At 40.4% G+C, this 16,308-nt stretch overlaps 2 protein-coding genes across 2 annotated transcripts in view; one reads left to right on the top strand and one right to left on the bottom strand.

The window, feature by feature from the left end:
• Positions 1–6,182, top strand: part of cavin4b (caveolae associated protein 4b) — a 10,597-nt gene extending 4,415 nt beyond the window's left edge. The window contains exon 2 of the mRNA XM_024280182.2: positions 4,774–6,182. Coding sequence (XP_024135950.1) covers positions 4,774–5,325 — 552 coding nt within the window. The 3' untranslated portion in view covers positions 5,326–6,182. The remainder of the gene's footprint in view (positions 1–4,773) is intronic.
• Positions 6,183–10,785: 4,603 nt separating this feature from the next.
• hus1 (HUS1 checkpoint clamp component) lies at positions 10,786–14,913 on the bottom strand. Its single transcript, XM_024280634.2, has 8 exons — positions 14,727–14,913; positions 13,896–14,023; positions 13,593–13,769; positions 12,538–12,645; positions 12,400–12,474; positions 11,403–11,502; positions 11,179–11,307; positions 10,786–11,100 (listed from the first exon to the last, which is right to left on the bottom strand). Exons 1-8 carry the CDS (start codon positions 14,776–14,778, stop codon positions 11,018–11,020), a joined length of 852 nt encoding a protein of 283 aa, XP_024136402.1. The 5' UTR covers positions 14,779–14,913; the 3' UTR covers positions 10,786–11,017.
• Positions 14,914–16,308: the final 1,395 nt, after the last annotated feature.

Consider the following 16,308-nt stretch of genomic DNA (forward strand, 5'->3'; position numbering starts at 1 on the left):
TATCTTAAAACTGTGACTTTTACTCGGCACAAGAATCATTCCACAGTCGAACAGAGTAAACATTTAGAGAACACACTAAAACTTTTAAGACTTTAAAAACTTAACTTTTTAACATTACCATGAGTAAAAACAGGCAGGAAAATTATTCCAGAATAAATCAGCTTACCCCTTGAATAACTCAATATTTTACTCTCCATAAAAATATATTTTGTCAAAATGATACAAGTTAAAATTAACATTGGGCCATTAATAACTATAAAATAAAAGGATCTGACTTTAACACGTGCTTTAGGTCGTAACAATCGGAGGGGTGTTCTTTCCTGTGTCCTTCAATGGTGAGGTCATCAGATAGTCACTCTGAATAGAAATGGTTGCTTTAACGCGTGTTTCTGAGCCAAGTGTGAACATAGCATGACGGTTTATACATTTTGCCGTACTCTTATCTTTCATTGTTATTAATATTGTGGCACACGGGTTGTGAAGCTTCTGTTTGGTTTATGTAGTTTTAGGCGGTAGCTGTCCAATCAGGCTTTTTGAGATTGTGAAACATCCAGACGCAGGTTGAGTTTTTTTTATTTGGTGCCACCTTAATTTTACCCTCTGTGGAGCCCCCATAACTATATTACATGACCGTTGACTCTATATGAGAACTGGACCGAGTGAATGACGTCATGCATAGAAAATGTTTTACTTCCAGCTCCAACCAAATTAAGACAATTCAGTCGCTACAATTTTGTGCTTCACCTGCAGTCAAGTTGGAACCAGTAAGCAGTGATTGGTCGGAATCAGTTGGAGTCAACATTTCTATGGCAACCATGCTGTCCAATCAGGAGTGAGTTTGTTGGAACACAAAATCTGTCAATCAAATGTTTCAAATATTTGACGTGAGAACACCTTCTTTTATTAAGACATCAGACTGGTCAGTTTAAAACTTGAATAACTTGCAGTAGAGAAAATATATTATGAAAAAAAACATCATCAGTAACATGTAAAAAATGTGTCAGAGCAAGAATGATTATTCTGACCAATAGACTGACCGAGTAATAGCTGTTTATTTCTCTATAGAAGTCTATGAGGTTTTAGTTTCTTGGAGCCACTTCCTGTTTGGAACACCCGGGGGGGGGGGGGGGGGGGTCACTCAGTCCAGTTCTCACATATAGTCCATATACTCAACCTGGAAAGGTAACAGGGTTCACATTCAAACGCTGTGCTGCTGTTTGAGCTTTTGGTGTGAGTTCCTCTTCATAATAATGACATTCAGATTTTAAAATGTCACAATAGGCAGAGTGTTAATGCCAAAATCCTTGATTCATGCCTGTCAAAAGTGTGACTGAGCATTAAACGTGATCAGATTAGTTACAGATATGTTTTTACTGTAGCCATTTCAATAAGGAGGGATCTTAGGAATGTGAATATAGATTTAAATCTGTATGAATTTGTCCAAAGTCTTTTGGCGGTAAGACTCGGTGCAGATGACGTCTTCATCCTGGTCAGATAAAACCCCTGAGCCTAAAATAGAAGAAAAGGAAAAATAAAAGGATCTGGTGGGCCAAATAGAATTACCTGGAGAGCCGGATCCAGCCCCCGGGCCTTGACTTTGACATGTGGTTTAGAGTGAAGGCTTAATTATTGAGGGGTAGGTAGAGTGATGCAAGTGAGGTAGATCGTCCTTATTAAAGTTATACCAAAGCCTCACAATCCTCATGTCAGGATGCAAAATCAGTCAAGTTAAAATGTCCTTGTCAGACAGGAATCATTCAAGACCAAAGTTGACCCAAACTTTGGACTTGAATGCGTTTTGAACTTCTCCAAGACTCAGGTGTAGCTCTGGCACGTGAAGACGACTGGAAACGAACCGTTACTCCTATGTGGTTTTTGATAAGTCATAAATCCCAGCAGATAATCACTTTCAGTTCCCCATGACTTTGTGAAGGCAAACCATTTGTTCTGTTGGACGGGTAGAAATGGTAACTGACATCATGTCATCACTCACGGCACAACAAAATCGTCAGATTGAGCGGTTTGTGCTTCAGAACAACAATCCAACAAGCCACACTTTGGAACAAGTGACCACATGTTTCTCCTCATCAGCACTACAGAAACCATTGCCAAACTTTTTTCCCACTATTGCTCCCTGTCTGCGTTTTAAACTCAAGCCTAAACGTGCCAACAAACCCCATCCGAACATTTCTTGTCTTCTTCTGTAACCTGGATAATCAGGCAGCGTGTGCTGAGCTGTCAGACCTGAGGTGAGGCTGCTGTTCTGTAAGTGACTGGGCCAGCTGAGCTCTGACACAAGGGTTATTCTGAGCACGAACCTTCACCATCTCCTAATATAGACGTCTGCCTGTCCCCTAGCAACCCTGGTCCGCTCACTTTGTTTGCTGCAACCCGCTCTGAGGCCAGTTTTAGGTTTGACTCAAGGAGGAAATGTCAGTTAGAGACAAAGCTCCTTGTTGGTCGCTTCATGGTTTCTTGCTGCCCATCAACTGCTTCATCTGCCCGTTTTCTGCATCTACCTCTCTAATACTTTTATTACAGTCATAAATATCATCCCTTAGTATCATTTCACCAACATATCCGCTTTCTCCTTTGCAAGTAAAAATAATCCATCGTCTGTCGTCTGAGCCGTAGAGGACAGCAATGGACTCCAACTCTACCAATAAACTACCACCCACCAACACCAGTTCCCTTTAGACCAGTTGTGGTTGATTGAAGTTATTTTGATGCTCAGAAAGGGCCGGATCCGGCCCTCCTCCTTTGGGACACCCCAACAAACAGTTTTGGCTAAATTTGACATTTTTCCAATTTTTTAGGCTAATTAAGCATTAAGCTAACATCACAGCTACATGCTAGCTGTTTTAGTTAATTTAATCTTGTTTCAGTTTTTAGGCTAGTTTTGAGTTTAGCTAATATTTTAGCTTTTATGCTAGCTGTTTTGACAAAATTACACATTTTTCCATTTTTTAGGCAAATTTGGCTTTAGCTAATAGTTCAGCAACATGCTAGCTGTTTTGGCTAATTTAAGTTCTCTTTCAGTTTCTAGGCTATTTTGAAGTTTAGCTAATATTTTAGCTTTATGCTTGCTGTTTTGGCTAAATTAGATTTTGTTTGCCTAATTTGGCACTTTGCTAATATTTTAGCTCGCTATCAGCATCAGTGTTTTCAGATATCAGCTTCAATGTTTTTGTCATCAATTTAAGCATCTTCATAGATTAATTTACCACAGGTAATGCTATATCTCTAGTTTTTAAAGTGTTTTAGCATTGTTTTTTCTATGATGATTACAGAAATGAATCATTAAAAAATTGACTGTGTGTTTTCCTGGAAAACCGTACATCTTTCCGTTTAGGCTGTGATTGTTACACTTTTTCTGTTACCCTACAAACCAACCCCGGCCCCCCATCAGAGAAGAAAACAGTTGGGGACCCCTGATGTAGATCATCTATAAGTAAACAAGGATATTTTTCACAAACGAATTCACAAACAGACCTCTCATGAACTAAGGAGAGATAATGACATAAGCCCACAGCCCGCTCCTTCCTAAGCTAATTTTGAGTAATAGCGCCCCCAAACAAACAGCTGTTGGAACTTTCCAGAGCTGTGTCATCTTCTGGTTCTGTCCTAAGAACACTGACCAATGGTAAACTCAACCAAATGAAGAGAGGAGGCATTAATCAGCTTTGCAAATCAATCCAAGCACCCACCGAAAGTTAAATTGGGATAGTTAAATTTAGCATGAAGTTAGATACTTTTTCTTTATCAGTTTGAAAACTCCTTATAATATCTTTGTAATTCCTAAATTCAACAGCTGTTTCCTTGCTGAAAGAAATGTATGTGTTTGCTGTTCAAACAAATGAAGAAATGAGTTTCTCCTCCCCCCACGTGTGTGAAACAAATCCCCCAACTGGCGGAGGGATACCTGTGCTAGTCCCTACCACTCTTCCATAAAAAAAACATTTCGGACCTCACTACAGCTTCAAATACCCCCACAATTGGAGGGGTAGGGGAAGAATTCGGATTTGACCTTACGCTAAATGAGTTCACTGTTAAAGAGTTACAGTTGTTGAAGTAGCTAAAGCTCCAGCGTTATAAGGTGCTTGTACAGTCCAATGCTTGAACAGTGTCCAATCTTAACACTGTAAGATAGTTTTTGATAGTTATACTTTTTTGGGGACTCTGGCTTAAGACACTTTGAAAATGTCATCATCTCAAGTGTCAAATACTATGAAGTATTGGCAGTTCTTATCGGTAGTATTCAAGGGACAGCAAATAGAAGTTTGAACACTTTTTATATTCATCCTCTTGTGTTTGTCTTGGTAATGGAGCACCATGAGTTTAGATGTTCTTCTTCAGGTTTATTCCCAGAGTCAGCAGGTCAAAGGTTTCTTCCTTTATCTTACTCCAGTGCTAGGCTGTGGTTGAACAGCTCAAACCCACCAGTGAAGGAATGAGGGCATTAAGGGTTTGAACCAGGTTTAACCTTCTCTACAGTCTCAACATTTTTGTGAAAGCTGATATCAGAGTTACTGGCAGATGCACTCTTGATGCAGCCACGATAAGTTTAGCCTCCTGCCGTCCAGCGCTGAGCTGCAAAACAGGTGCTGCGGTTTATTTGTGGAGAGTCTGCGTGACACACTTTACTCATGGACACATTTAAACCTTACATCAGCTTCTACTTTGTCCAGGAACTCCGTGAAATGCTGCATATGTGGGGTCTTCCTGCTTGTGCTGAACAAAGATGTTCACAGTCTTTCCTGTGGTTTCTTCCAGGGTGACCAGGAAGTGAAAGCTGTCACACCAGGAAGCGAGCCTGCAGAGTCCAGTGGGGCTGCAGCAGCCAGAGCCGAAGTGGAACCGGACAAGTTCGAGCTCCCCCCAGAGTCTGATGAGGAGTACATGGTGGTGGAGGAGGCGGACTCCTCAGCTGCCGGCAGAGCCAAGAAGACAGGGCTGACACGCATAGAGAGCTTCAAAGCCACCTTTTCTAAGGAGAACATGAGCAGTAAAGTCAACAAGCTAGGAGAACGCATCGTCACTGCAGAGAGGCGCGAGAAGATCCGTCAGTCTGGGGAGAGGCTGAAGCAGTCTGGAGAGAGGCTGAAGGAAACCATCACCAAGAACGTCCCGGCAAAGCTCAATTTGAAAAAGGAGAGGACTGTGGCGGAGGGCCAGGAGGGAGCCGAGGGAGCCTCCGAGGGAGCCATGCCAGTACCCCCCCCAAAGGGCCGCAAGACCAGCCCACGGGCCGCAAGGGCGGCGGATGACGAGGGCAAGAGCGAGGAGTCCGAGGTGCCCATGTACGACATGAAGCAGCTGTCCTGAACCACCAGGTCTGAGATACTTCCTTTAGACCTGAAAGACCACATAGAAAGATTCAAAAGGGTTCTGCAGGATCTGCTCTCGATCAGCTGCAGGAACCAAGTTTGTCTGACTTTAAGTGAAGGATGTGAACGAAGAACATGAAGGACACAGATCCAACAGAACACCCAGAAGACTCCTGAATCCCTGGAAGTTTCTACCGTTTGTGGGTTTCAGACATTTATTACCTTCCAGCTCCACACAGAGACAACTCATGTTCAGTGAAATCATGAAAGGACTGATTTCAGAGCTGACCATCAAGCCTCTGACACCATCCCGCTGATGTTCACCTGTTTGAGTAAAGTTAATACGTCGGTTGATGAGACAGGGTGATGCTATGGTTTGACATGATGGAAACAGGAGAAGATTTGAGAGGGAATATTATGTCCCTTCAGGGTTTTAGTTATGATTCAAACGTTGAAGACGGAAGGAACCAAGACCTGTGGAAATCAGGTCGGATGGACAAGAAACTCCAAAGGCTCTTATAGACCAGGGGTCCCCAAAGATTTTCTTGTGAGGGCCACAGAACTGTTTTCTTCTCTGATGTGGGCCGGGGTCGGTTTGCAGGAAAAGGGCAGCAATCACAGCCTAAACGTAAACATTTACGGTTTGCTAGATAGCCACACATAGCCAAATTTTAAGTAATTAATTTCTGCAATCTTCATAGAAACAAATAATACTGAATGTGGCTTCTGAAGATGCTGAAAATGATGACTATAAACACTGAAGTTGTTAGCTGAAATGGCAGAAGTTAATAGCTGAAAACACTGAAGCTGATAGCTAGCTAAAATATTAGTAAAATGCCAAATTAGACTAAAACACTGAAGAAAAATCTAAATTAGCCAAAACAGCTAGCATGTAGCTGAAATATTAGTTAATCTCCAAATTAGCCTAAAAAAACGGAAAAAACCTGAATTAGCCAAAAAAGCCAGTATATAGCTGAAATATAAGCTAAATCCCAAATTACCCTAAAAAACTGGTGAAATGTGCAATGTTGCCAAAACAACTAGCAAAAGGCTGAAATATTAGTTGATCTCCAAATTAGCCTAAAAAACTGAAAAAAGCTTCAATTAGCTTGGCTGTGGCTAAAATATTAGCTAAACCCCAAAATACCCTAGAAGTCCTTATTACTATAAGAGTCGGAAATAGTTAACATTAAAAGAGCTGAATTTTGTAATAGCTGAATTAGCTGAAGCTCCAAAAAACGTACGGAAGAAAAATAATAATAAATAAAGAAAAAGAAAATCACTATTAAACCAATAAAAATTCTGTCCTCCCCCATATTGGTTCGGACTGCAGAAGGGTGGAATAAAAAGTCACGTTCTGTGTGGTTCTCGATCAGTGTTTTTGATAGTGTGTTTGGGCCTGGGCCAAATGTGGAGGCGGGCCTGATCCAGCCCGCGGGCCGTAGTTTGGGGACCCCGTTATAGATGAGACTTGAACATCTGAATAAAGAAGACCTGGTCTGTACAAAATGAGTTAATGTATTCCCAGCAGCGAGATGTCACACCTTCAACAACTGCTGGAGGAATTAGCTTTGTGTTCCATGTGATGAAGAGAAAAGCAGAAATCTGAAATGTTTCCACTTTTACATCCTTGCCTTTGACTGAACTGTTCCTAAATGCTACAAAGAACTGAGTACTGGTTTATTCAGGAAGTATGCATCAACCATTGACTGTATATGAGAACTGGACTGAGTGACCCCTCACCATTCTTGCTATGCTACTTTTTCAACATTTTCTTGCTAATCCTATTTTTAAATGTAGTTCAAGTTATAAACTGACCAATCAGATACCTCAAAAGTTTGTGGTCTAACATTTGATTGGCTGATTTTGTGTAGCCTGCTTTCAAGTGGTAGAGATGTGGACTTCTAACTCTTGATTGGTGAGCCTGGTTGCCATAGAAACATTGACTCAGACCGATTCGCTCTTGATACTGACAACATCACTATCGCGAAAAAACTCAACGGAAATGCCGTCAATTTGTTGGAGATAGACGTAAGTCGTTTTCTATGGGTAGTGTCACACTCAGTCCAGTTCTCACATACAATCAATGGCTTCAACTCACCTGGTGCTGTGACTCTTCAAACTATAGAAAAAAGGTTGATCACACAACTAGTTTCCACAATATCTGCTCTCTTTTTGCTCAATGCTTCTAAAAAGTTGACATATTTGAATAACTTTATTTTATGATTAATGTTTAAAAAAAAGCTGAAGCTGCTAGAAATGTTCAGTGCTTCAAGCCCCGCCTCAAAAACTCCACCTTTGATGAAGGTGAAGTGAAGGACACTGAAGATCAGTCGGGACGCCTTGATTTACTGCTCCTGCTGTAAACTTTGACTGTATCTGCTTTAGTGAATGACTGCATGGCTGTGGCTTATCAAATAAAACATTAGAATTGTTCGTGTTTGCAAAGGTGAGAAAATAAAAGTTTCATTTATGTACACAGAGTTTAAAGTCTGTCTTTGGAAAATATTTGATATTTTACAGGTTTTATTTTAAATTTTCTATTCTTTGGTTTCACCAAAATGGGCTGCCACGATTAGTCAACGACTCATCGACTACTAAAATAGTCGACGACTAATTTAATAGTTGATTAGTCGTTACTTTATATCATATGAAGTCAAAGTGTAGTAAAGATGGAAGTTATAGTGGTATTATGCTAGCTTTTTGGACTATTTTGGCATTTATTAAGGGTTTTAAGGCTAACTTTGAGTTTAGCTAATATTTCAGCTACATGCTAGCTGCTTTGGCTAAATTAGGAATTTTGCAGATTTTAGGATAATTTGAGTTTAGCTAATATTTCACGTGCATGCTAGCCATTTTGGCTAATTTAGGATTTTTTTTAAATCTGATTTGAAATTTAGCTAGTATTTCAGCTGCATGCTAGCTATTTTGGCTAATTTAGGTTTTTTGTTATTTTAGGGTATTTTGTAATTTAGCTAACATTTCAGCCACATGCTAGCTGTTTTGAATAATTTAGGAATTTTTCAGTTTTTTTAGGCTAATTTGGAGTTTAGCTAATATTTCAGCGACATGCTAGCAGTTTTGTATAACTTAGGCTTTTTTTAGGGTAATTTTGCATTTTACTAATATTTCAGGTAGCTACCAGCTTCCCTGTTTTCAGCTATTAGCTTCAGTAATTTCAGCTTTTAATTTCAGCATCTTCAGCTGCCAAATTCACACTAGCATTACACCAGGTAATGCTATTTATCTAATGTTAAGCTTGTTTAAATCTAATGATGGTTATGATGTGTGCTTTACATCCAGTTTGTACATGACTCGATTAGTCGACTAATCAGAAAAAAATAATCGGTGATTAGTCGACTATTAAAATAGTCGTTTGTGGCAGCACCGCTCTAAACCCCTTACATTCCATTCTGATTCTTTATTAGAACTCCTTATATATATATATTTTAGTGGACATGCACATAAACAGCTTTTTGAACCAACACCAGACAGCAAACATTTATTTGTGGAGTAAAGATTAACTTAGCTAAGAAAAGACTCCATTTTGTAACCAGCCTGCAGTGGTCACTGGAGGTATTGCAGGAACTATTTCACAGATTACTTTGATTTGATAACAGAAAGTGAGGCATTCATTCAACCACTGAGTTTTGTAATATTGTGGATTGATGCAAATAAGTGACACTGAAGTGAAGAGAATCTTGACACTGTTCAGTTTGGGATCATCCATGCTGACACCAGTACTTTAGAATAGTAGCTATCATGTGTGCCACAAGGTTGGTAAGTGCAACCAGAGCTCAGCTTTAAAGTGCTCTGATTTGTAAGGTGAACTGGTGCAATTTTTGAGAAAATGACAGGATTTTAAGGGCTTCATATAAATTATGTACATAAATCCCCCAAGATAATCTTATTAGGATGAAGTAAAAAAAGAAAAAACATGATTTTCTTACACTTTTGGTCCTCCACACAGTTATGAGACCTCAAAAGAGGACAACAACCAGTCGTACAAGTTTACACTGATATTTATTATAAAAACGGACAGTACAGTCCAAGAAACAGCTGAAAAGTCCACTGGGTTCCTCCTGAGTGTTCCGTCTCCTCAGAAAGCAGCTAACATGCCCTAAGATTGAACTGAGTCAATCAGCTGAGGTGTGGAGGACATGACCGGGGAGAGGGAAGTCTGGGAATCTTTGGTTAGACGGCTGACCCCGTGACCCGGTCCTGGATGAGCGGAGGAAGAGGAAAGGAGGAATGTGGTTTGGCCTTCTGTCTGTCCTGGCCTCTGATTGGCTGACAGAGAGGTCATCCTTCATTTCAAATAGAAGCATGAAGCTCATAAGACACTGAATAACAGGGCAAATTAGCATTACTTGGATTAATTTCTTTGAAACATGTTCTACTCTAGTAACTTAACATACCGGTACTTTTAATTCAAACCAAACGAGTCCAATGAGACACATTTATTATAAAATGTGTGTAAAAAAATGGTTTATGTTCATGATGTACACTGAAAAAACAAACTTTTTGCATCAGTAATATATACTTAATTATTCCTCATAATATTTACATAATAATTCAAATATTATGCAAATACATAGAATTTTCTAGTAAAGAAGTTAAGTTTATATTCATAAATGCAGTCAAATTTAATCAATATTTGTTAGTGCAAATTGTTACGAGGATTTTCTTAAGTAAATCTTATTAGTTTTTTTTCAGTGTACTTTTGCACAGTTTACTATAAAAATAGTTTTTTTTTTTTTTTACCAAAACAATCAATTTTAAACATCAATTTAAAAGGATTGAGGGTCATTTCAGACACATTTGCAGTGATTTAATATGCATTATTGTGCCTATTTAACAACAGCTCAGTGGTTTTGAAGACGCTCAGATTCTGTTCAGTCTTTTCAGGTTACAGATATTAATGAGACTCTGATGGAAGGAGCCGTGGAGACGAAACAGTCGGCTTCTTCATTCGAGCAGTCGTTCTCCAACTGCCTTTAGTCAATGGTAGCCAGGACAGGGTATGAACCAAACAGCCTGAATTAGTCTGAAAATTCCTGCCTGTGAGTTTATAAAGATGTTCACTTAGACCGAGCGTTAGCATTAGCCCTCCTATGGGAAATTCCATTGAACGCTAGCATCAAGCTAGCGGATTTTAGCTTCACGCGTTAGATTGATCTCTACTTTTATGGATTATTGATCTATTAAGCTTGAATCGATTCAGATTGATCAATCGACTTTATCAACCCAACCCCAGACCCAATGAGCCCTCTGGAGGTGAAGTGGGGCATTGAACCACAAATGAAGGGGGCTGATGACCCACAGATCCACTCACTCCCTGACATCCCATCAGCTCAGGAGACAATCCAGCCCCATCTCTGAACTTCTTCTGAGATCTTTCAAGGCCTTCATCACTATTCTGGTCCTGGACTGCAGCTCAAAAAGAACCAGAACCAGCTTTCTAACCAGGTTTTTAATGTTTGCCCTCTGTGACTGCATGAAACCTTAAACCAGAACATCTGATCATGAAGATCTTGGACGTGAACATTGCCAGTCTCAGTTTCCCTGGTTTGTTGGAAAGTCCTCAGTCTGTTACAGTCATTCCTGACTCCCGTGTTTATTGGTGAACTCAAACCGAGTCATCCTCGTCTTCCTCAGGACCCCGATCCTCTCAGGGGAACCGCTCGCGTCTACGCCACGCTGGGGATGAAATACTGCAGGGAGACGTCTTCATGCAGCAGAATCAGGTGGACCACACTCTGATGGACGATATCTGAGATGAAGGGACACAGACCCCCCCAGCTTTAGGAGACAGCTTTCTGACAGTCTGAGGACCTGCAGCTGCACTCACTGCACATGGACTTGCTGGGGTTGACCTGCTGTCCCACCAGGAACTGCTGCAACTTCCTGATGTCCACCCGGACCTCCGCCATGCTGTGCGGGTCTCTGGTCGGGCTGCCGTCCTGAGAGGCGCCATCGCCTGCAGGGTGAGAGGAAGTCATCAGATCCAGAAGGTTCTTTAGACGCAGTTCCCTCAGATGAAGAGAAGGAGATCTACGCTGGAACTCCTTTTACCTGAAGGAGGGTTTCCTAAATCTCTGAAGTGGGTGGAGACAGAAACCAGGTCGGTCTCGATCTTCAGGTTCATCTTTCCGTTCATGTTGGCCTCAATGACCTGAAACCCAAATGAGAGCTGAACGCATCTCCAGAAGATGAAGCTGGCAGAATTCAGGGAGTTCTCACAGTCTTAGTGAGGATTAACCTCAATCAAGGTCCTTTTATCCCAGTCAAACCCAAAGTTATGGATCAAACCAGAACCGAGCCTGCTCACAAAGTCAGTCCTGATTTATTCATTTAGATCACATGTCAAAGTCAAGGCCCGGGGGCCGGATCCGGCCCTCCAGATCATTTGATTTTATTGTTATTAATGTCCGATGTTATCTTGTGCTCATTTCTAACTAGTTTAAATTTTGACAAAATATATTTTTATGGAGAGTAAAATATTAAAGTTATTTAAGGTTTAAGTTGATTTATTCTGGAATAATATTCCTGCCAATTTAGGATTTTTCAGTTTTTTAGACTATTTTGGAATTTAGCTAATTTTTCAGCCACATTATAGGCGTTTAGACCTATTTATTTTATTTTTTGTCTTTTGGGCTATTTTGAAGTTTAGGTATTTTTACAGCTACATTCTGGCTGTTTTGGCTAGCCTAAGTTTTTTTTTTGTTTCGTTTTTTTGGGCTTATTTGGCATTTAGCTAATATTTTAGCTGGCTATCAGCTTCAGTGATTTCAACTATCAATTTCAGCATCTTCAGCGGCCAAATTCAGGTTACAGCATTCACACTAACATTATTTCAGGTGATGCTATTTATCAAGTTCATCATTATATTAAAAAGTTACATCTTTAAAGTTTTAAATATTTAGTTTTATTGTGTTCGATAAATGTTTATCCTGTTCAACTTAAGGTGTGTTTTGGATTTTAGCCAGTTGTGCGATCGAGTTTGACACTCCAGGTTTAGACTCATCTAAACCTGCAGAAGTTCCTCTGTAATGAGGAAGCTGAATCCTACCAGGAAGTTGGAGAGGTTCTTCATTCTGTCCACCACGTTCTTTATGGTCTTCAGAGGCGGCAGGTAGATGCTGACCTGTGGGAGGAGTTTATTTAAATCACCACTTTGATCAGAGAAAAACAAAAACACGGTTCTCACATCAAAGTCCGGCATGCTCGGCTCCTTTAGCTCGTGCCAGAGTCTTGTGGGGATCACGTCCACCGGAACGTCATGAGTGACCACCCTGCTGATGCTCGACATGGTGGGCTGGAAGAGAGGAGAAGCAACAGATGAAGCACAAAGATCTGGAGATGAAAACCTGTTTGTGAGATGTAAGTGAGTCCACCAAAAAACTCAGTAAGACTCTAATGCTGCGTTCACACTGAAAGCGATCTGTGTCCAGAGAGATCAGGTTTAGTTATTTTTAAAAAGCTCTACAAAACCACGGGTAATCACGTCTCCATGTCTGGATTCATGAGATCATTCAGAGATTCTCCCACTTCTTCACCATCTACTGCAAAAACTACGTCTAAATGACAGACGCTTTCAGCGGTACTTCTGTCTGTCTGTGACCCAGTTTCACGACTTGCTGTCCTGCACTAGTCCAATGAAGGAAATAATCAAAATAAGAATGAAATTAGAGGATCTTTTTGTTAATTTGTCCACATAAAAAAAGCATAAATTTCAGGAGGAAAACAATCAGATGTTGGTTTTGGAATCCTACTGATCAAGTCATAAACATGTCACAGGTCAAAGCTGAGTTCCTGATTGGTTAATGTGACACATCTTCTCTGCCAAAGTTCAGTTATTTGAACTGAAGTTCAAATAAAGTCGCTCCACAGGACATCTCAATGCGTCTGTACAGACTTGACATTCAAACTACTCCCCATTTAGTGAAAGCAGCACCTCCCTCACACCCCACTCATCCTCATCCAGTCATGGTTCTGATGGTCACACGGCCCAAACACTTAGATCCGGGTCAAGCCTGCAGCTTGGTGAATACTCACAAGTGTTGACAGCAGGCGATGCTTAAAGCTTCAAATAAACGCAATACTTGGAACATCATGAATGTGAGAACCCAGACGATCGATAAATAAATTAACCCAGCAGAACCACACCAAACCCAGGAAATGTAAACTGAGACTGGGAGCTCACTCGTAGTCAGCTATATGATGAAACTCTAGGGTGAAGTCCTCAGAGCAGGACTTACTTACCAGCTCAGCACTGACAGTCAGACAGGGGCAATGCTTCTTGGTCAGTTTGACTTTAACAGATTTGGCATTCTGGACCGTCTTCAGGGCTCTGGACAGGTTCTCTGGAGCCACCTCCAGACAAATCTCATTGTTCTCTGGGTTAAAGCCCTCCATCTGGTACTCGTCAAAGAAGTTAGCCTGAAGGAGGAGGAAGCAGCAAGGTCAGCAGAAGGCACGAAAATTCATCTGTTATCAAAATTAGAATTATATTTAAAATATTCCTGTAATGCCACATCCAAACCAAAGGATGGCAGGTGAGCTCACCTGTGACAGCTCACACCACATGCCGACTCCTCCATTGGCCACTTTCCCCGACAGGACAAAGAAGAGTTTGTCCGGGTTGAGCCGCAGCACGCACGTCTTGGTCAGCTTGGAGATGGTGGTGACGACTCCTGGAGGAAGTTATCAACCACTGTCAGTCCTGAACACACGGAGCCCGCTCACATGCAGACATAGACATTCATACCACGTGCACCCCGCATGCTCAGCATTTTCACACCTCCTGCTATTGGAGGCTTTCAGCCAACATTTAGACAGGACAATGGGATTTCCTTCAAAAAATAGTAGCGATTATCCTACAATAATGTGCCAGATTCACAGTAACGTTTTTGGCACTTGTATTTATTTCATATTTTTGCATCTGTGCGTTTATAAGATAAAGGAATCCAGGTTGTTTGGGCCAACAGCAGTTTTCTTCTTCATTTTTAAGACATTAAAAAAGTTTATATTATTGGTAATGATTGAATGATGAAATAATTGTTTAAAGTTATTCAAACATGTTTTAAATTGACATAAAGGGCCGACACAAACATTTCAACTACAGAAATGCACGACAGTGGTTAAAAGCGCCCCAAAGACATCCTCGCTTAAACTACATTTCCCAAAATGCAACGGGACAAGACAAACATTTTTTTCAAAGTTGTCACTCAGCAGAAACATATTAAATGGGTTTTCTGGATACATTAAACAAGACTTTGACATGACGTGAAAGTGTGTAATTTGTGTTTAAATCCAGATAAAAATGGCTCGTGGTAAAGATCGCATCATCACCGGCGGTCTATTTTCGGTAGTTTCCCGCGGTTTGAAGAGACTCACGGGTGAAGTGATTCAGACACGCCACGTCCACGATCTTCCCCCGAAACCTCATCTGGATTCAGAGAGTCAAATCTGAGTTTTACTGCGAAATTCACTTTAAGGCATCAACTGCAGGCGGGAAAGTCGGAGAGTGCGCAATCTTTTTGTTTGGTCCGTCAGCGTAATGTGTTCCACGGAAACAAACAAATCACAACAAAGGTTCCTCGTGGTGCAGATAAGTAATTTTAAAAAATCTGGAATACTTTAAGGGGGTTTTAAAATGTAAACAAATGGAACTCAGTATGAAAATAATACAAACATCAATTATGTCTAGTTTATGTATGTAACAGTTTTTAATGGTTTGTAGCTCAAAGTGTGCTGAAATTATCTAAAAAGGAAAAAAACAAAAAACAGTAATTACCTACATTTTTTTAATTATTAAATGTACTTAAGTATAAGTATGCTATAGTTCTTTGTAGATGTAATACTACCTCAGACTACATTGGAACATTTTAAGTTCACATGTTTGGGTCCATTAGGCGCCGCCAGGTTGCTCCTCAGACTGTACAGCAGCTCAGGGATGCCCTCACACAGATCTGGGAGGAAATGCCACAAGACACCATCCGTCGTCTCATTAGGAGCATGCCGCCACGTTGTCAAGCAGGAATACAAGCTGGTGGGGGCCACACAAGATACTGAAAAGTATTTTGAGTTGCAGAAATGAAGTTTTGAAAAAATGGAATAGCCTGCCACATCTTCATTTAATTTAAATGCAGCTGGGGGGCAAGAGGGGGCGTCTGAACGAGTAGCTATTTTTATTTATTTATTCGTACAATATTTTTTGTGAATTTTACAACTATGGTTTTAGGACAGTTGTTATTAATTTTAACTATTTTAATTGCTTTCTAACAGCTCCATAATTTTAATGCTTTTAATATGTCTATAGCTGTTCTTGCTTTTATTTACTGCTTGTGTGTTTGGTGCAATGGATGAATTGCAAGGTTCTTCGGGATTAATAAAGTACTCTGTCATCTGATTTTATGGTGTCTACACAAATGAACCTCTGTAGGCTGAAAACCTTTATTTCCATTAAAAGACTTGGCATCCTTTTGTTCCTAAGACACTGTCCTGTCGGTATTTGTGTAGATATCCAACTTCATGTTGAGATCTGATGGATCTAATGTGTTTCTTTAAAGTGCTCCTTTAATTTTTGTGAGCGGTATATTATAAGACCACGATGCCCTCCTTAGAAGCAAGGAACCAGAAATGAGCATCGTGCAGCAGCTGCAGCTTTAATCCTCATGCTGCTCCGATAGTCACTTGTTTCAGATGAAGCTTTGTGGTCCTTTAGGAGAAATTCTTTGTGATGTTTGAGTTCAGTGAACTGAAGGAACAGAGATTCTGATAGATTAGAAAAGGCTTCTGATAGCAGAGATGTTTCAGATCATTTGTTTAAAACAATAAAGAGGGAATCAGTAGGTCTTTGTGGGTGATTTAGAGAAATGTTCAATTGTCTTAATCTGAAAAAGGTCAAACATTTTCCCTCTGAGGACAGACTGAAAAAACCCTTCTATGAGAGAGCCCTTTGTTTCCTGTTAATCCT

The sequence above is a fragment of the Oryzias melastigma genome, linkage group LG20 (assembly GCF_002922805.2).
Source record: "Oryzias melastigma strain HK-1 linkage group LG20, ASM292280v2, whole genome shotgun sequence".
In the NCBI taxonomy this organism is placed as follows: domain Eukaryota; kingdom Metazoa; phylum Chordata; class Actinopteri; order Beloniformes; family Adrianichthyidae; genus Oryzias; species Oryzias melastigma.